General features: G+C 40.9%; 1 protein-coding gene across 1 annotated transcript; it reads right to left on the bottom strand.

Annotated features, from left to right (window-relative positions):
- Positions 1–313: 313 nt before the first annotated feature.
- Positions 314–17109, bottom strand: hdlbpa (high density lipoprotein binding protein a). Its single transcript, XM_005727203.1, has 28 exons — positions 17008–17109; positions 13300–13371; positions 9915–10029; positions 9658–9824; positions 7863–8078; positions 7573–7779; positions 7244–7459; positions 6826–7032; positions 6629–6736; positions 6439–6543; positions 6115–6193; positions 5894–6033; positions 5710–5814; positions 5449–5562; positions 5253–5339; positions 5025–5156; positions 4681–4899; positions 4138–4359; positions 3840–4058; positions 3617–3755; positions 3237–3388; positions 3053–3157; positions 2835–2969; positions 2403–2546; positions 2092–2271; positions 1703–1819; positions 1477–1617; positions 314–1348 (listed from the first exon to the last, which is right to left on the bottom strand). Exons 3-28 carry the CDS (start codon positions 9988–9990, stop codon positions 1259–1261), a joined length of 3822 nt encoding a protein of 1273 aa, XP_005727260.1. The 5' UTR covers positions 9991–10029; positions 13300–13371; positions 17008–17109; the 3' UTR covers positions 314–1258.
- Positions 17110–18312: the final 1203 nt, after the last annotated feature.

The raw sequence follows: 18312 nt of genomic DNA, 5'->3' as shown, positions 1-18312 counted from the left end.
GGGGGACTGTCCCGAGAGTTTGAGGAAACAATAGACATACCTTCCAGTTGTCCATTAAAAATGCACCTCAACATCATCTCTACCTGGTTTGTATCTTTCTAGTTGTAAGGCTGATTAAAAATAAGAAGGGCCATTGCTATTTAACAGAGCAATCTGCATAGCAACTGGAAGACAAAAGGACTGGACACTGACCCAATACAGAGGATGAGTAACACAGGACATCACTAGACAGGTAGTTGGCACACGATGGTCTGCCGTTTTGATCACAAACACACAGTCATTTTATTTTGTAGAGTGACTTACTTTTGAATGTCAAAAAAAGAAAAGAAAAAAAAAGAAAAATTAAAAGAAAAAAAAAAAATATAGGTCCAACAGTTAGTGTGAGGTTGGATACGTTGGAGCTCTAGGCCTAGTGTTGCAAGAGGTTTAGTTCTGGCATGATCTCCAAGCATCTGGCAGTTTGAGTAGGTGCCATTCTGCACTGGCTAAAACCACCCCCCCGCCCCCTTCCCTACCCTTCCTCCACTCCCACACCCCCTTTGAAAAGTTCACCAATTCATAAGGCTACAAGGTACATGCCACTACTTGACAGTATACACAGAAGCACAGTTACAAGCAAATGGAACGACGTGACGGAGGACAACCACTAGAGTGTGCTTGAGGGCTAATGACTGACAATTTTCACGCAGCTACATGAATAAGGCAGGAGAGGGGTGGGATACTGAAACAGCTGGCCTCGCTGGTCAGGCTTCATGTCTGAATAGGTCACCAGCAGCAATTCAATTGCTTCACCCCACCCTGCGAAGGCAACTAAGATAAGGGCAGCTCAAAAAAAAAAATTAAATAAAATTTAAAAATAAATTTAAAAATAAAATAAAAAGAACCTCATGTCTGGCCACCACTGAATTTGGTATAACAGTTCAAACCACAATGAAATGTCTTGTCTAATCAACATTTAAACATCGGTCTTTTACAGACTGTAGACTTCACCGTAACAATGGGTTGTTTTTTTTGTTTGTTTTTTTTAAGCATAAGACAGTATTTAATGCAGAAACAGAGCTCACAAGTCAATTACAGTATCTTAGAACACTTTTAGACTGAATCTGCGAGGCTAGACCGAGATAAGTAGACAGAAGGATGACAGTCTCAGAACTGAAGACTTTTAGGGTCAGCGGTCAGTCCAGGTCAAGAGGGGGTTGGGGAGAATAACGGGGTAGATTGTGTTGGTTAATTTCAGGCCCGTCTGTAGCAGCACGGCTTAGAAGCGCTTTGGTCCCCAGGGTGAGGCCTTGGTTGCCACTGGGGCTCCAAAGCTTGGGAAATCTTCAGAGCTGCTCATATCAGGGGCCTTAAGAGTAGGGAAAAAAAATTATTAATTTAAAAAATAAAAATAAAAAAAAAGGAAAATGAGGATTTAAAAAGAAAAGGGCGTGACCACTTTGCAGATTTTTGACCTTGATATTAGAAGACCCTCACCTTCTCATTGGCAGTAGCCCAGGGAGCCTCCCTCACCACGAAGCCTTTGGATGGGCCACGCTGTTCGTCGGCGGCAGCAGCGCTACTGCCAGAAGGCCTCATATAAGCCATCTTTGCCTCATTTTCCACAACATCTGCCATCTGACACAAAACAAACTGTGTAAGTACCAATTAACTCACACAAAGCACTTTTTGTTTTGGACATTATCTGGAGAGGGAAGCTTACGTATTCCTCTTCCAGGTTGAGGAGATGGTCGATGGCTTCATCCACAAGCTCAGGGCGACCGGTGACTGTCACGAGGTTTGGGTCTGCAGCTCCACTCTGGGGAAACCTGAGATCAACCTGAAGAGTTTAAAAGAGAAGTTAAAGTTTGTAAGAATACAGAAAGTGCAGTATTTGGAATGACCTATTCCACTAATTACAATATCATTCATTTCTGTATGTGAGCACAGCTGTGACTGTGCTGTCTGGCAGGTTTAACCTTTTCCCTTCTGATAGTTTTTTTTTGTGTGGGGGGGGGAGAGGATTGTCCCCCCCCCACACCTCTTTGTCTCTGTCATTATACACAGATTTGTAGAGCAGCTACCTACACCTTCTCGTTTCACCATCCTAACCTTAAACTCATCCATGATCTTGCGAATGCCCTTGCCACGGGCGCCAATGATGCGAGCATGGACCCTGCTGTCCAGGGTGATGTCCTCAGAGATCATCTCTTCCAGCTCATCCACGATGGCCTGAATGGCATCTCGTGCAGCTATGGCTTTGTGCTCATACCCTGTAATAGTAATCTGATCCTATGGAGACACAGCAGAATTAATTTTAAAAAAAAAAACAAAAAACACCCTTATACCAAGCATCTGGCCCAATATCGAGCACCATTATCAGGAAGCCCATTTCGATTTAATACCATAAGCCATAGACATACCTGGTTTTCATCATTCTTCTCTGGGAACTGGATGTTAACATCATGCTCAGTGCGGATGTTTGTAATAATGGCACCCTTGCGGCCGATTATCTTGGGGTGATACTTGGGGTCCACAGTGATGGTCAGCTTGAAGCTCCTGAGTGCCTGCAGAGGGTTTGAGAAAAGGTGGCAAAATGTTGGGTTGGAATTTCATAAAGTCTGACAGCTGGCCATTTCCCACTACTACTCAACCTGATGTTTGCCTAAGATAAGACTAATTATTAAGCCCTTTGTTCACTTGAGGATTATGATAAGGGTGCCCTTTGAGCTAATCTGAAAAGATTAGTGCACCATTTGACTATAAATCGTCAACACAGAAATAAAGACACCATAGTTCAGCCTCAACACACATTAAGTGCCACAATTGATGCATTTTAGTAAGCAAATACTAACCCGATCCTCCTGCTCGGCCTGCAGCTCTTTGACGCGCTCCAAGAGGCCCTCTTTGGCGCGGTCGAGAAGACTGGCCAAGCCGGTGATGGCGATTTTATCAGACTGCTGCTCAGGAGCAGGCACTTGAATATTAACCTGGAGAGAGACAGTGATGCCAGATCAAATATCCAGTAAAACATCAAGGCTCCTTCATTCCTATAAGGACATCTGCAACACACCTCAAAATCCTCCATCATCTTGCGAATTCCACTTCCTTTCTGTCCAATGATGTAGCGATGAAGCTCAAAAGGCACTTCCACCTCAATAGTTACAGGAACCAGGGCCTAAAGAAGGAAGACAGTTAGCTGTAGTTCTTCAAAAAGTTGCTTTTTAACATTCCTGAGCTTGAATATGAAGTCCAACCTTCAGTGCTTCGATGGCAGCCTCGCACCGCTCTTTGCGTCCAGAAATTATAATCACGTCGCACTTCTTGGGCGCGTTGGGATCAACTGGCTCCTTCACTTCACCGTCAGCTTCTCCATTCTCCTGGACAGGAGCCTCAGCAGGAGGTGCAGCTAAAAGAAAATCAGAGTATTCAAAAAAATAAATAAATGTACATGCCCAAATGCTTTTTGTTGGCTAAAAATATCAACCATCAGTTTCAAAACTAAGTACAATTATTTTATTTATTTATAAATAAAGTGTTACTTAAAAATAAATAAAAATATCAATGTTCTCATAATGAAAGTTATATTAAGACAGAAACTAAAGTAATAGACACACTGCAGGTCTTTACTATTTACCTTGTGGGTCCTCGCGTTCTGGGAACTTTATCTGCACGTTGTGATCTCTAGTGATCTGCTGGATCCGTGAGCCCTTAGGACCCATGATTGAACGGTGGAACTTCTGAGGAATTACACACTCCATAGTCACTTGAGCCTCCTGAAAAATAAAAAGAAGAAAAGCTTGTTACATTTCAAAGAGGAGAATAAACAGAAAGACTTCCCTTAACAAAACACTACTAACCAAGTCCTCCACAATCTCCTGCATGCGTTTTTTGGCAGCTTCCACACACTCTTTGGCTCCTTTAAGGGTAACTTTATCACTCTGAGAAGCTGTGCGGGGGAAGCTCACCATAACCCCACCATACTCATCAGCAAGGTCCCTAAGGACTTGGCCACGGCGGGCTACAAAGTAGCGATGATGCTTGGGGTCAACGTTCATAGTGTCCTCAACAACATTGTCCTGTAACACAAAAAATAAAATTAACCGAATTGTTGGTTCATTTCATCCAACTGTTGACAGAACTCATTTGAAATCTTACCAAACTCTTGATGAGTTCCTCCAGCTCTTTCTGTGCATCCCGTACTGCTTCCTCGGTGCCAACCACAGTGATGAGTTCCTGGTCTTTGTCCTCAGGGGTGGGAAAGATGATTCTGGCGCCGGTGCTGTCACGAACCTTACGGATGTTTCCACCACCTTTCCCAATAAGGAATTTGTGGTACTCTGGTTTTGCATGCAGCTCAACAGTGTGACTCTTTGTTTGCTAAGGAAAACAAAATGGATAAAATTAGGCTGACATTTATTACAAGTAGCTTTTAACTACATAAGGTCTTTGTTCAAGTCTTTTTCCAACTGAAATGCATGAACTCCCTGATAATGGGATAATAACTAACCAAATCAAACTTCAGAAACATTTTCTTAGCCATTTGCGAGCGACTAAAAGGATGACCGAAACAAATGCTCAGCATGTGCTAATACAAAAGGAGCTCTTTGCCTTTTTACCTTCTCATTCTCTTCACCCCACAACTTCAAAACAATGAGTTGAACAAAAGTTCAGCTTTAATTCAGACACATATTTACAAACCTTCTCCTCCGCCAAGGCAAGCAGCTGCTGCTTAGCTTTCTCCACCTCCTCTGCAGGGCCTCTGATGGTGACCTTATCAATCCCTGAGCCCTCTGTGGGAAAGTGAATGTGCACGCCGCCACACTCCTCCATGATGGATCGCACCAAACGTCCCTTCGACCCAATCAAGGAGTTGTGCAGCTTCGAGGGAATGGACACATCCACTTCTGAGATGTTCGCCTGGACAACATGACAATTTATTAAAGCAAACAAGACAAGATTTGAAAACAACCCTAGTTTAAATAAAAATAAAAAATAAAAAAAAATAAAAAAAAATCCCCACACATGCTAAAATGAGTGCCTACCAGATCCTTCTGAATGGCCAAGATCCGAGTCCGTGCTGCTTCGCAGTTTGCCTTCTTCCCAGTGATGACAATCATCTCCGAATTGCTGTTCTCAGCAGGCAGATCAATTTTGGTGTTTGTTTCCTCTCGAATCTACAAAGCAAAAAAATAAAGGAGGTGTCAAATCAAACTTAAAATAAATTAACACGCCGATTTAACGTGAATTCAGAATCGGAAAACGTGCAGTACCTTCTTGATGTTTGACCCTCCTTTTCCAATGATGTTTCTGTGGAACTGCTTGAAGATGGGGACTGAGACAGAATAGCTGTTCTCCACCTGACCAAAGGAATCACTGAAGGTTAACACTTAATGACACTTCAACGCTGCAATAAAATACAAATACACTAGCACAGCATTTTAAACTTCAAGTCAAACTGAGATTTACCATTTCAGCCACTATCTTGTTCATAAACTTTGAACATTTTTCTACTTCAGTTCTTGGGCCCCGAAGTTGAACAATGTCACTTTTCTGTGCTGGGTCAGGGAAGTTAATGATGACCTGGAACAAACATTTAGAGGTAAGGGAGTAAATTTTCCAAGGTTAAAGCAGAGGGAAGAAGAAGGGGAGAGAGAAAAAAAGAAAAAAGAAAAGGGGGGACAACAAAACAAAACAGAGAAACAACCACAATGATGATTTATAGCTCACCTCTGGGAATTTGTCCCGCACTTCCTTAATCTTCTCCCCTTTTTGGCCAATGATGGCCCTGTGAAAACGTTGTTCGATGATCAAGTCCTTTGTACGCTCGTTCTCCTACATGAAACCATGCAATTAGAGACATAACAGGAAATCATTTGCAGAATTTTGCCTCTAAACTGAAGCTTGAACTAACCATGCGTGACGCAAGCTCTAGCAGCTCCTTCTTGGCTTCCTGCACACCCTGGGGATCCCCCTCAATGCGGATCAGGTTGCTCTTTTCATTATCAGGGGGGATGCGGACAGTCACCTTGTGCACCTCTTTGATCCGGTTGACTAAATTAATAAGTAAATTCATTGTTTCAGAAAAATATTCCTTGTTGTTGTTGTTGCAGCATCTGACAGCAATATACTCACTATTAACACCTCCTTTTCCAATCAGGTGACGGTGGAATTTGGGATCCACACTAATCTCTGCGTAGTCCATTCGGCTTACCTATCAAAACAACAAAAATCATGAAGAGCTTGTTGTCTAGCACTTAAGGTTTGCTCATTCTCACTTGATACGACTTCAAGTTTAAACATTTAAAAATGTTCAACTTTACAGCAGGAATAAACACATTTACAGCCTTTTACAAAAATTTACAACACAAGTGTATAAATTTCGCTGAAGCTTACAGTTTTTCAGGGAGAAACATAGCCTGACAAATTTCTGTGTGACTAAAGATTCAACACACTTACCAAATCTGTAACCATGGCTTCAATCTGGCCTTGCACCATTTGCACATCTTTGGTAGGACCCTCCAGGGTGATCTTGTCTTCTCCCTCAGTGAACTCAATGTGCACCTTCATTCAAAATACATGAGACAGAAGTTAAAAGCAGGTTTAAAAAAAATTAAACAAGTACTTTATTTAAGAGCATTTAACACACCTTGGGCATTTGTTGAGTGATCTTTGCCAAGTTCTGGCCCTTCTTCCCAATAATGAAACGATGAAGCCAAGAAGGAGCTGAGACCGAGGAAACAGTGTAACTGTTTGCCTGTAGAAGGAAAAATGCTGTCGTTACTCCTCAATTCTCATATGTTTAAATAACTCTTAACATTACCAGTCTTCACATGGTAAATGTACCTTGGCATAAACTTCAGTGAGAGCCTGACCCAGACGGTCGGGCTCTCCACGAAGGATGACAGTTTCTGAGCTGCTGTCAGAAGGTGGGATCTCAACTGAGACGCCAGTTCTATCCAGAATCTCCTGCAGGGTGTTTCCCTTGGGGCCGATCACATATTTGTGCTGAGACTTCTTCACCTCCACAGCAATAGTGGTGGTGTTCTTTTTCTACAAGACAGACAAGAAGGTGAGGGACTTTGCGCAAAGTAAATATTTTCATTTTTTGTGCCATTTATCTGGACAAAGGAACACAATGTGCAGGGCAGGACGATTACTGGTGTCAATCTAGATGATAAACAGCAATACCAGCTATAGAAAAATATGAAAATCTGACTGTTGCTGCAGTCTGGACACAATTTCTCAGTGCTTATTTGCATACCTTGTCTTCATAAACCTTTTTGATCTTAGTCACAGCAAGGGCCACCTGCTCCTTTTCCCCAGTGATGACGATCTCAGTCTTATTCACACTCTGAGGGGGGACATTGATGCGGGCACCAGTCTCTTGCATCATCTCGCCCACTAGCTTATTGTAGGCACCGGTGATGAATGGGTGGTACGCTTTTTCAATGTTCACCCTCTCCACAGCACGCTTGTCCTAAAAAGAGGAAAATTGCTAATGTATCAGATTTGGAAGAGCTATAAAACAAACTTTGAACAAATTATATACAGATATCCTTAAAAAGGTGTTGGCGTGAGGTGGTAAATTACCTGCTCAGCAGAGATCAACAGGATCTCATGCTTTGCCTTCTCCAGCCCCTCCTTGGTACCAGAGATCTTGATCTGGTTGCTGAGGTCGTCAGGTCGTGGGATCTGGATTTTGGTGGCAGTCTTGAGCTCCAGCTCCTGAAGCTTCTCCCCGTTTTTGCCAATGACAAAACGATGGTGCTCCTTGGGGATGCCAACACTAGCTGAAGCCTGTTGGTTTAGATTAGAAGGCAAATTTGGTACCAGTCTGCAACTTATCATTTAAGAAAACCAATAAAGGCAAATCTCTTAACCTGAGTCTGCAGTCGGGACACAATCTCCTTACGGGCCTTCATCACGGCATCCAACTTTCCAGACACCATGATGGAGAGACCCTGATCTTTTGCTAAGGAGAGTTCCAGGTGAGCTCCGGTCTTATGCATGATGTCTACGCAAACCTTTGCTTGGTCTCCTTCCCCAAACTGGTTGATGTCCTTGTACTTGCGCTCCTCCAACGGCACATGGAAAACCTAGGAAAACATAGTTCATGTAAAAATAAAAATAAAAATCTGTGACAAACAGGATTAGCTTGACACAAAGAAAACCTAAAATGTGAGGCAAACAAATGCGTTCAAATAGAACACCACCAGCTCGGGTAATCCTCACCAAGATCTGTAACCAAAATACACAAAAATGTTCCTTCTACTAAAACCCTTCTCATTCTCAAATATAAATGTTTTTCCTTCCGTTTTATATCATACTGAAAACATGCCAATGAATTAAACATTTTATTTAAAAAGGAAAGATAATGATCCATTAATTCACTAGTCACACCCACCCCCCACCCTAAAGTAGACATCTGATTTATTTAAACACTGCAGTAATCAGCACCAAAAAATTTAGACATGGAAACTAATGATTCATCTTTTCTTTGTGTACAACACCCGTCAACCATCGGGTCAACACAGCTAGCTGCCCACACTGACGGAAGCGGGCGACAGCAACCCACTTTTGGACGGCAAGTTATGAAACAGGCAAGTGGGAAGTAAGACTGATGATGTCCCTATCAACCAGCGGAGTGCTTAGACTGCTGAAAGCTTAGAAGAAGAGTAAATAACATGACTAACAACACAGGCTCACGTTAACCTGCACAGGGAAAAAAATTAAATAAATAAATCTGCAGTGCTAGCATTACTAACGTTAGCCTAACAGATGTATAACAAATGCATTGTTATTTAGGGAGCCAAGTGGCACATGCTTCTGCACTATTTAAACCAAGGCCGTACATCAAACAACACTGACTGTTCTGAATGGTCTTTAAACACAGCATTTGTGTAAACAGCATTATACCTCATCTATTAGATAAGGCTCAAGCTCTCTCCTCCCCAAGTTTAATCAATTAGGTCATTTTCCAGAAGAATCTGTTTCCAGATTCTTCTGGAAAGAACAAGAAAAAAAAATTTGACCCTCCGATGCTTTTTAAAGCTTCGAGTCAGTTTTTCTCCTGACTTGCTTACAGAAGCCTAATTTCCACAGATAACCGTTTGAGTCACACAAATCTCCTGCTATTTATGGGTAATCATTTCTTTAATTGATTCTAAATGACTGATAAGGCTTCCTGTGTCACTGTAGCTGTATGTGTCTGTGCTATGGTTGTTTATTTCACCATGTTTACTGCTGCGTGTCGCAGAGCATGCCGTCTTCGTACCAACCACTAGTGTCACAGAACATACGGAGACAGTTATTACACGACGAGGAGGAAAACCCTTCTTAAAGGTTCGTCTTTTTACAACATCCAGTGTCGCCCTGTACACAGAAACAGCTGCCATGCCCAGTGGAGAAGAATCCATCATCGGCAGGAAACTGACATTTTAGCTTTGACATACACAACTACAATCCACTTACATGGAAGGATCATATTTGTCATTTGATTATTTAAGTCTCCTATTGCTACACATATCTCTAAATATATAATGCATGTAGTAAACTCTTAATTAATGTCTTTGTCATTTACTTTCAAATCATATAATTAAGATCCTGTGGCAGACTCTTTAAAAAAAAAAAAAAAAGTTCTATAACTGCATTACTATTTCAAAGGAGAAGTTGTACCTGGGTGATAATCGAAGACTTGAGAGGACGGATCTTTGATGCCCAGGCGCTGGAAGTTTCCTGGGTCCCCTCAGGTTGGGCCGCCTTCTCAGGGAGAGGTGGGAAGGCTTCCTTGTAGGTAGGAAGGGCTTCCTCATCCTCTCCAGCACTGGGTCCTGCCACAGCAGCTGTGCACATAGGAAAGACATACACCTTGAAGCCACTTGTGGCTCGGCTTGCATTTTACAGGCCATAGAGTCTTATGTCCAAATACTCACCACCACCCTGCTCTGGCAAAAGCCCACTGCGGTGCGCATTGAAGGTTTCCTGCGTAAGTACAGCGACTGAGCTCATGGTCGAAATCCCACGTTAACACGGAGTCCGAGTGTGCCACTAAAAGAAGAGCTTACGTCATCTTCACAAGCTTAGTAACAGTACACATAGCAAGAAAATACATATACAAGTCTCAAAGGAGACGTAGTCTGCTCATTTTGAGCTTTTTCTCAAATTCACCTCGTTCATACAAGAGATGTCGTCGGATTTCTTTCTGATTTGTAGAAATTAAGGATGGACAGAGCTGATGCTCGAAATGGAGGTCACTCAGTTCTCTGTCGTTCTGTTTTTACTTCGTCCTGTGTCAACCGTAGCAGCTAGAATAACCTGCTACAATAACTTTTCTGTGTGCTGAAGTTTGTTTGTTTCCTTTACTCTAGTTCAAAACTGGCTGAGTTAGCTGAAAAGCTTTGACGAGTCGGCTTCCCTCTCCCTCATTCACATTCAGTCATGTTTCATCAGACAAACATTACATAAAAGATTAGTAATCAAGGATGTTTGTTCAGTGTTAAACTTGCACTGCACTTATAACAGCACCATGAGCGTAAATGTGTGAGGTGAACTGGCAGTCTGCAGCCTTATGACTCACACTGAGCTGAAAGGAGACTAGAGCAAATAATTTAGGTGAATGAAGCCAGTTGAGTTTTATTTTTCCATGGCTTTTATCTTCAGCCTGTTTTCATTTATTGTATCAATAATTACCAATTCAGCACATTTTAATTCTGATGCTTTTTTTTTTTTTTTTTTTTTTTTTTTTTTAAATGAATCCCTGTTTCTTTCTCCCAATGATAAATACAACTTATTAATATAACCCTCCTAACCGCAGACACCCAAAGCTAGGATACTGGTATTGTATTGGAAAACATTATACTGGTGCATGCTCGTTACAACACTTCGCTATAAGTCTCTGGGTTTTAACTTTTTGGATTGAACCAGTTAGTTAGCCCTGTGTATGTCATTTGCATAACAGCAGTGACAGTGATAGCTATAATGCACTCTTTGTTTAACCAAGAAACTGAGTTTTGCATGCACTCACAGGCAATTTTAGCAAGGCCCTTGTTTCAAGTGGTGAAAGTGTCACAAGCACAGTTTAATGTGCTAAACAAGCTTATCACACACGGACTTTGGGATGTTCACCTTTATCTAATCTACATTTATCAGAGAAAGCCATGTGCGACAGAATAATCACTCATCACATTCACACGTCAGCACTTTGCTAATGTATGCCGAGTCTAAGTGGGGAGTAACTGAAGAGATTACGTCCTAGCAGAGCGGTGGTGTGGGCGGGGCTGCAGCTACAGCACATTTTGTTTTTCCAACAGGAACTCTGTTCAACCATCTTCTCCAGTTCTATTCTAAGAAATGTAGCCAAGTGACAAGGCTGCAAGGTTAAGAGGATTTTACCCCACTGACCCCTCTGCATGTCCACGCTGGATAGGATTAAAGCAAAAATCCGCCAACATAAAGCTCAGCAGCCCCGTCTAGGATCTTTGAACCAATAATTCTTTCCAAGAAAGAAACCACAAGGCCAATCCGCTTATCTATAACAGTTATTTTAAAAAAACAAAATGAAATTAATTGATCTTGTTGATGTTTCGGCTTTCTGAATTATAAACGAAGTTGATGATCGAGTTCCATTAAAAACAACAACTGCACTCTGTGTTCCAACTACAGGTCAGTTCGGTTTAACCATCAATGATGAAACTTGATATCAGCCAAAGCCATCACCTCGTTCTTCTTGTTTTGTAGACAAACATCAATTCTAGCCAAAGCACAGGAATGCAAGTTGCTTCAGTGAGGAGTTTCCCCTCCCAAGCGTGACTGAAATTCATCTGAAAGCATAAAGACTACATCCTGACTTTGTTTTGTCATCGATCTGTAAATTGTGGGGAAATTTGCTTCCATGTGGCTGTGTGTTTAGCTGCTCTATGAACACCCTTGCAGTGGGGCCTCCTCCTTGTCAGACTGCATAAACTTCTTGTGCCCACTGCTCATTAGCGGCACTAAATTAAATCTCTTTACGGTTACAACTGATCATTCTTGGCCTGAAAACTTATTTTAAGTGAAGTTGTCAGGTAACTTTGAAGTGTTTCACTGCAAAAAACTTTAAAGCACCAGTGATCCAAATCCAAAGTTATCCATGAAGGGAAGGAAGAAAAAAACAACAACATTTTGTTAGCCAGTTATCCACTTCAGATTTAGCTGGAGCCTATCCTAGTTGTCGCGGGGCGGGGGGGGAGCGTATGACGCCTTTTGTATGGCCTGCTTTAACAACGTGCTAACCTTATTTACAATCAATATTGTATGGATGTAATAATGGTGCTAAAGACACAGAGGGCTGTTAAAAAATAAAAAGAAAGTTTATCCAGGTCATTTTACTTTAAGTCAGTTTACTAAATTCTAAATTCTCACAGTTATTTCACTGTATATTTGTGTTATTTATATTAATGTATATTGTATGACAAGCAACTCTGGCTGCCGTTCATCTGTAACGAGCGTAGGCGGTCAGTCTGCTGTTTACTTTGATTGTCAATATGATGGGTGTCTATTTACTCTGGGTGAGGCTGTAAAACTTTGTGAAAAGAGTCTGATGATTAGGATACTGAGGTGAGTTATTTAGGAGATCCTAACTAAACAGCCAAAATTGTTGGACCTGGACTCTTACCGAATAAACTCCTATAATGTGAGAATGTGATCAAACCGTTTATCAGAGGGAGAGTGATTTTTAAGGACTCATGCTAGCTGCCATAATGTTAACTTAAAACCAGCTACTGTTTAGCAGTCTCATTATCAGCTAAACGGAGATGAGAGGATCGTATATCTAATCTGATAACTAGTAATTACGACGACATTATGAATAAATAAGCATATTTTTGCACATTTGTGTTAGAACCCTGACACAGTTCAGGAGATGGGGCTTGAAGTGAGGAGGTTAAGGAAATGCGGGAGGACAGATACAAAATACATGTACAAAACTTAAAGGCTTATTATGGTTTGAAAAATGTATTTGCGATTGTTAAATTAAACTAGTTGCACCATGTATGTGGCAGCTGTTTATACACAAGTGATTAGGTAGAACAGCACTACTGTATTAAAAATGGAGGCGAAACCTGGCTGCTTCCACAAACCAGGGCCTGCGCCGATGCATTTTTAATGCATTAATTCTAAGTTCATGACAATGTATCATTTTGTTGGAGGCCATAATTACTCACTAATCAGTGAATATTTGAGTAAAACTGTCTAAATAACTTAAAGGAAAAAAAAAGAAGAAGACGACTTAATGTTATGTTGGCAAAAGTAAGTGCCAATATAAAAACTGTACAAACTTACCAGCTAAATGGTCAGTTACCAGATAATCCGTCCTGTAAAGATGAAAGCTCCCGTCAGCCTGCCAGCTTTTGCCTAGAAAGCAGAAAAAGAAAAAAGAAAAAACAACTGTTAAAAAAAAAATCTGGGACCTCAGTTTAAATCCACAAAGAAAACCATGTTTTCACTTCTGTGTATGAGTCTTACACCATGACCTGCATTTAAAATGTAGATCATTAAATTGCACAGTAATAGTGGATACTGATTACAAACAGAGCCAATATAAGGAAAAAGAAAAAACATACTCATGCTTCACAGACATATCCACTCGTCAGGCCTAATTGCACATTTTGTTATAGTTGTGGTTCTGATGAGCCCGGTAAGATAAACACTGCCAACTCATGGCTGAAACCAAATGGTAAATTAAGAAATGTTCAGATAAAGCAGATGCCAAGAAATGCATTAGTGAACAGCAGTAAAGCATAGCTGCCGCTGGAGCTCGCTCTCCTCAACAAGCATCTGGCTTTCATAATCAGGACGCTGCCTTGTCGTACAAAAAGGACAGAGCTGGCAAGTGATGAAGCTGCTGTGTGTGAGCCAGGTAACCAGGCTATCACGCTCTCATGCAAGAGCCTGTAAAAGCACACAGTGAACAATTCGCATTAAATGTCCTTATTGACATGGCTGTGCTGAGGTCTCAGAAACACTTGGGATTCATTTCGCTAGTTTGATGTCACAGATTTCCTCACTTGCTCAACAACCCTTGGAAACAGTCAAATTTTCCACTGAGGTGTGGACAGACTCCCATAGGACGAATGTTATTAACTCAATGAGTGTTGTTTGGGAAGAGGTGTACGATCTGCCAGGCACTTTCTTTGGAAAGCCCAATATTATAAGAAGACGCACTAAAAAGTAGGTTTCTAGCTCCATTTGTTAGCGTTGGCAGAAGTGACAACATGTGGCCTGTTCTCATTAATATTATTAAAGCGACTAGTGATAGAATGGCCGTGTACAGCTGCTGTTAATAAAGCTTAGCACTTATGTTTTTATTTGGAAGACAAATCACAAGCCCAAAACAGTTTCTAATAAAGAGTCCCCCCAAAAAACGCCTGTACATTTATCTAATTGACCATTCACGTGCTGGTGTTACAGGGTGCAGAGGTTTGGCTGCTCATAGAAAAACCATAAGGAAGAGAAAAAAAGGAACCGCATTGGCAAGAAGACCTGAGATTTCTTTGTGTGAAGAAACAATAAGGTGGAACTGAAAAGGAATACACTTCTCTGAAAGCAACACCAGCATAAGGCGGTCAGGGCGGAGGAAAACTTTGGCTGACTTGTTGCAAAGCAAATGGGACGACATGTCAGAGGACGGCATCTCAGTGGGTGGGAGTACCAAGCAATAAGGATGAAATTACAAATGCAAGTGAGCCTACCAATGATGTCTTGTTGCATGCTCAAACTAATCAGACCCAATCCAACATGGGTATTTGAGGAATGTCTTCAAAATGTCTCAGCTTCTATCTGATCAGTTTATAAACTAAACCAGTGTCAGGAGTATTTCCAAGAGCCTGAAAGCATAGTCTGGACACTATGCAAACGAAAGATACTTTTGTCTGCTTCCTTTTTTCCACAAAGGATCGCCCCAGCGGATAGCTCCACATGGTTGATTTGGCAGAGTTCTTATGTAAACAGGGTAAGTTACATTTGTAGTCGCCATTTATTAATTAACATAAATTGGAAGTCTGATTGCTTCAGATGCCATAATTTACAATATCATTTACAAAATGTTCAGTTTCAGTATGATCCGAAATTATCCACAGTAAAGTCAACAGGCATTTACAAATGCCACACAGAAAGGACTTGTTTTTCTATAGGCTTCTACACAGCCATAAAGTGGTTGTTAGAAATAACAAATGTTTAAGGCATGCTCATGATATCGTCACTTTGTGTATCAGGACACCACTATTATCTTTTTTAAATCATCTGCTGGAGGTAAGCAGGTATAGGACCAGTCTGTATGCAATACGGAGAGCACTCCAGAATAGCAACAGGATTCAGGAAACCCTTTTCTTTGAACAAATTTTCCTTGGAAAAGAAAGAACTGGCCTGATATGATACTTGCCCTTGAAAGGCCAGAGGCCTTTTGATTAGCAGTTTGGTTCAACAAATAGCTGCCACAGCACTAAAGCGCAAGTGTGTTTTGGCACAACTTTGGCAATTCCAGAGTAAAAAGTCTGCTCAAAAAAAGAAAAGGAAAGAAAAGGGGGGTCCAGAAACAGGATCGTGACCCAGAGGGAGGCCACATATTTACAGTGCTAAGCAATGAGATTCTTTTTATACTTGAAGTTGTCCTGGAGCCGTCACCTCTTCACATGTAACCACAGTATACATCCGTTGCTTGAAATGAAACATGCAAATTCCTCAACTGTCAGGACAAATTACTTTGCCTTCTCCTCCGAGATATCAGCAAATTCTTTCTTTTTTTTTTTTACTACACACTATAACACAGTCAATATTAAAACCATACAAGTGAACCGCTTCTTCCAGCAGAGCCTGTGCAATTTAATAATGTTTATTAATGCAATTATACAAGATAAAGAATTTAAGAGGTTGTTTTTTTCTTTAAAAAAAACAAAAAACAAAAAAACACAACAACAAGGAAAGAAAAAATGTGTAGCCTAAAACCAAAATAAGAGTGTAAGTGGAGAGCATTCACCAGAGAGACCCCAGAACATTAAATAAACATGCCACGGGTACAGCTGTGGCAACCATTAATTAGACTTATTACTAGTTTAAACCAGTGTAATGCAGCTAAATGACATTTTACGTTACGTATTGGAGACAACTTGTACTAACGAACTGCTAACAAGTTCAGAGTGCCTGGCTCGCCTTTGCTAGTTAAACTCCCATTAGCTTCAGCATGACAACCTTCGAGCCTTTATGACATTATACCCCAATCCCAGATTAAGGATTTAAGAGGCTGGTTAGTGTGACTGCCAGCTAACACGATATCAAGTTAACTAAAAGCTGACAGCTGCCAATGACACATTTTAGTTAATGCTAGCTGCCGTCATTTGGCTAACATTGGTCAACCATTAAAAAAAATGTAAGAGATCGAGACAAACTAACACTGTCCCTACTGTCGGGGTTACTGTAAATATATGGGTCTCCTATCTGAGGTGGGATATTCACCGGGATAATCAGTGAGTCACGGATTACTGAATCCAAACCCTTAGCTGGTTAGCAAACTTGCTAAAAACTTTGAATGCGGCGTGTGACACGTAGCCCCTCAGCTAATGGTGAAGTTAGCTCAACGAGACCCACACACAACTTCAGGCTGTGCCTCAAAACAGCTAACAGCATTAAGATGGCAGCGAATCAACAACTAAAACAGTACCGTAATTCTGAACACATTCTCAACCCGATGTGTTGTCGTTTTTATATGTTGTAGCCAACACTGCTGAGCTCGTTAAAACTAGTTGAACTGAGAGCCTTTAGCTAGCGTGCTAATGTTAGCTTCGAATACAGTTGGTTCTTCTAGCTGGCTAAGTCCACGTAGGCATACAGCTGAGCACGGGAGAAATGACACGGAGTCAGGCCAGAGCACGCTATAACGATCTGGGTTCATGGGGAAACTGTCCGCTTTTAACGAGCACAGCTATGGCATAAAAAACTGAAGTCATGTGTAAAGAGGATATAGTCACGTTCAGGAGGAAACTAAAAAGTACTTACTTATTTTTATGTTCTCGTCTGCCCTGAAGGTGCAGAAGCTGAGATGAAATTCCACTGGCGAGAAGGTGGGATGGAAGCCGGACGGATATATACCAGAACCGCCCACCAATCACGTCCTCCAACGTCACTCCAGAGAGTCTGGTTACAAATAACTTCTTCTCATCTCCAGCAGTATAAGTTCTGAACTTTGATCACACTGAGCAAGAAAATCATGTGATAAAAAACGGGATTAAAGTTGTCCTCTCTTCTAAACAGTTCAAAGTCCCGCTAAAGTAAAATATAAATTAATAAAATGAAATAACAACAAAAAATTCATTTGTTATTATCAATATCACATTTAAATATGAAATAAACAGGGCTTTTAAGTAAGTGATCAGTATAACATTTAACTCATAAGTGTTTCTTACATATAAAATAATTGGGGACCTACCAAAGAGGTTTTGACCTTCCCCAAAGGAAAATTGCCATAACTCATTAATATTAATTCACTCAAACATAAAATACACATGTTTTTCGAAGTCTTCTTTATCTCAGGTAGCACAGAGTGGTCCCTTATCTATAGGCTACACCATGTACCCCATTCATGCTTCTACACATAGGGGCCCATTCTCAAAGTGCTATGTGAATCCTGCCTAATTAAGTGCAAGTCTTTGTTATCATTTTTAATTACATTGTTATTACATTTTGTTTATATAATCAGCAACAATGATATACAATCATATATTATAATAATATAATAAATAAGAAGGGAGACACACCAAGAAGGTCCTGGATTCTAATCTTCAGGCCTTTATGTGAAGTTTCCCTGTTCTGCATGAACCTGCATGGATTCTCTTTGGGCACTCTGGTTTCTTCCCACCATCCAAAGACATGCGTAGGTCAACTAACAATTCCAAATATGCGATATAGTTCAATTGTGCAGAAAAAAAATGCATATCAGTTTTTCCATCCATTTTAATTGCAAAGTTGTAACAAAGTAAATGTAAATCACCAGTGTGTGAATGTGAATGGGTAGATGACTGAATATGTAAAGCGCTTTGGAGTCCTTAGGGACTAGTAAAGCACTATACAAATACAGGCCATTTACCATTTCCAAAAGTAGAATGGGAAGCTGAGTTTTCAGCTGTCAGGCCCCTCCTCTGCAGAGCCAGCTCCCAGTTTGGATTCAGGAGACAGACAGCATTTTTATTTTTAAGATTAAGCTCAAACCTTTCCTGTTTGATAAAGATTAGTTAGTGCTAGATTATCTGTGTAGGTTCTCAGTCATCCAGGTCATGTCTTAAGATTAGGGCTTAAAAAGGTGAC

Source organism: Pundamilia nyererei, unplaced genomic scaffold (assembly GCF_000239375.1).
Source record: "Pundamilia nyererei isolate P.nyererei 1_Seehausen unplaced genomic scaffold, PunNye1.0 scaffold00023, whole genome shotgun sequence".
Taxonomy (NCBI): domain Eukaryota; kingdom Metazoa; phylum Chordata; class Actinopteri; order Cichliformes; family Cichlidae; genus Pundamilia; species Pundamilia nyererei.
Note: the sequence above shows the minus strand (reverse complement) of the source record. Positions and strands in the feature narration are given on the sequence as shown.

Bases quoted from the DNA above. Each gene is read 5' to 3' on its own strand.
- hdlbpa (XM_005727203.1), bottom strand. From the start codon at position 9,990: ATGAGCTCAGTCGCTGTACTTACGCAGGAAACCTTCAATGCGCACCGC. The intron at 5,563-5,709 runs GTGAGCTATAAA...TGTTTGTTCCAG, and splicing joins TGCGGGACAAATTCCCAGAG to GTCATCATTAACTTCCCTGA. The intron at 1,820-2,091 runs GTTAGGATGGTG...TAAACTCTTCAG, and splicing joins AGATCATGGATGAGTTTAAG to GTTGATCTCAGGTTTCCCCA.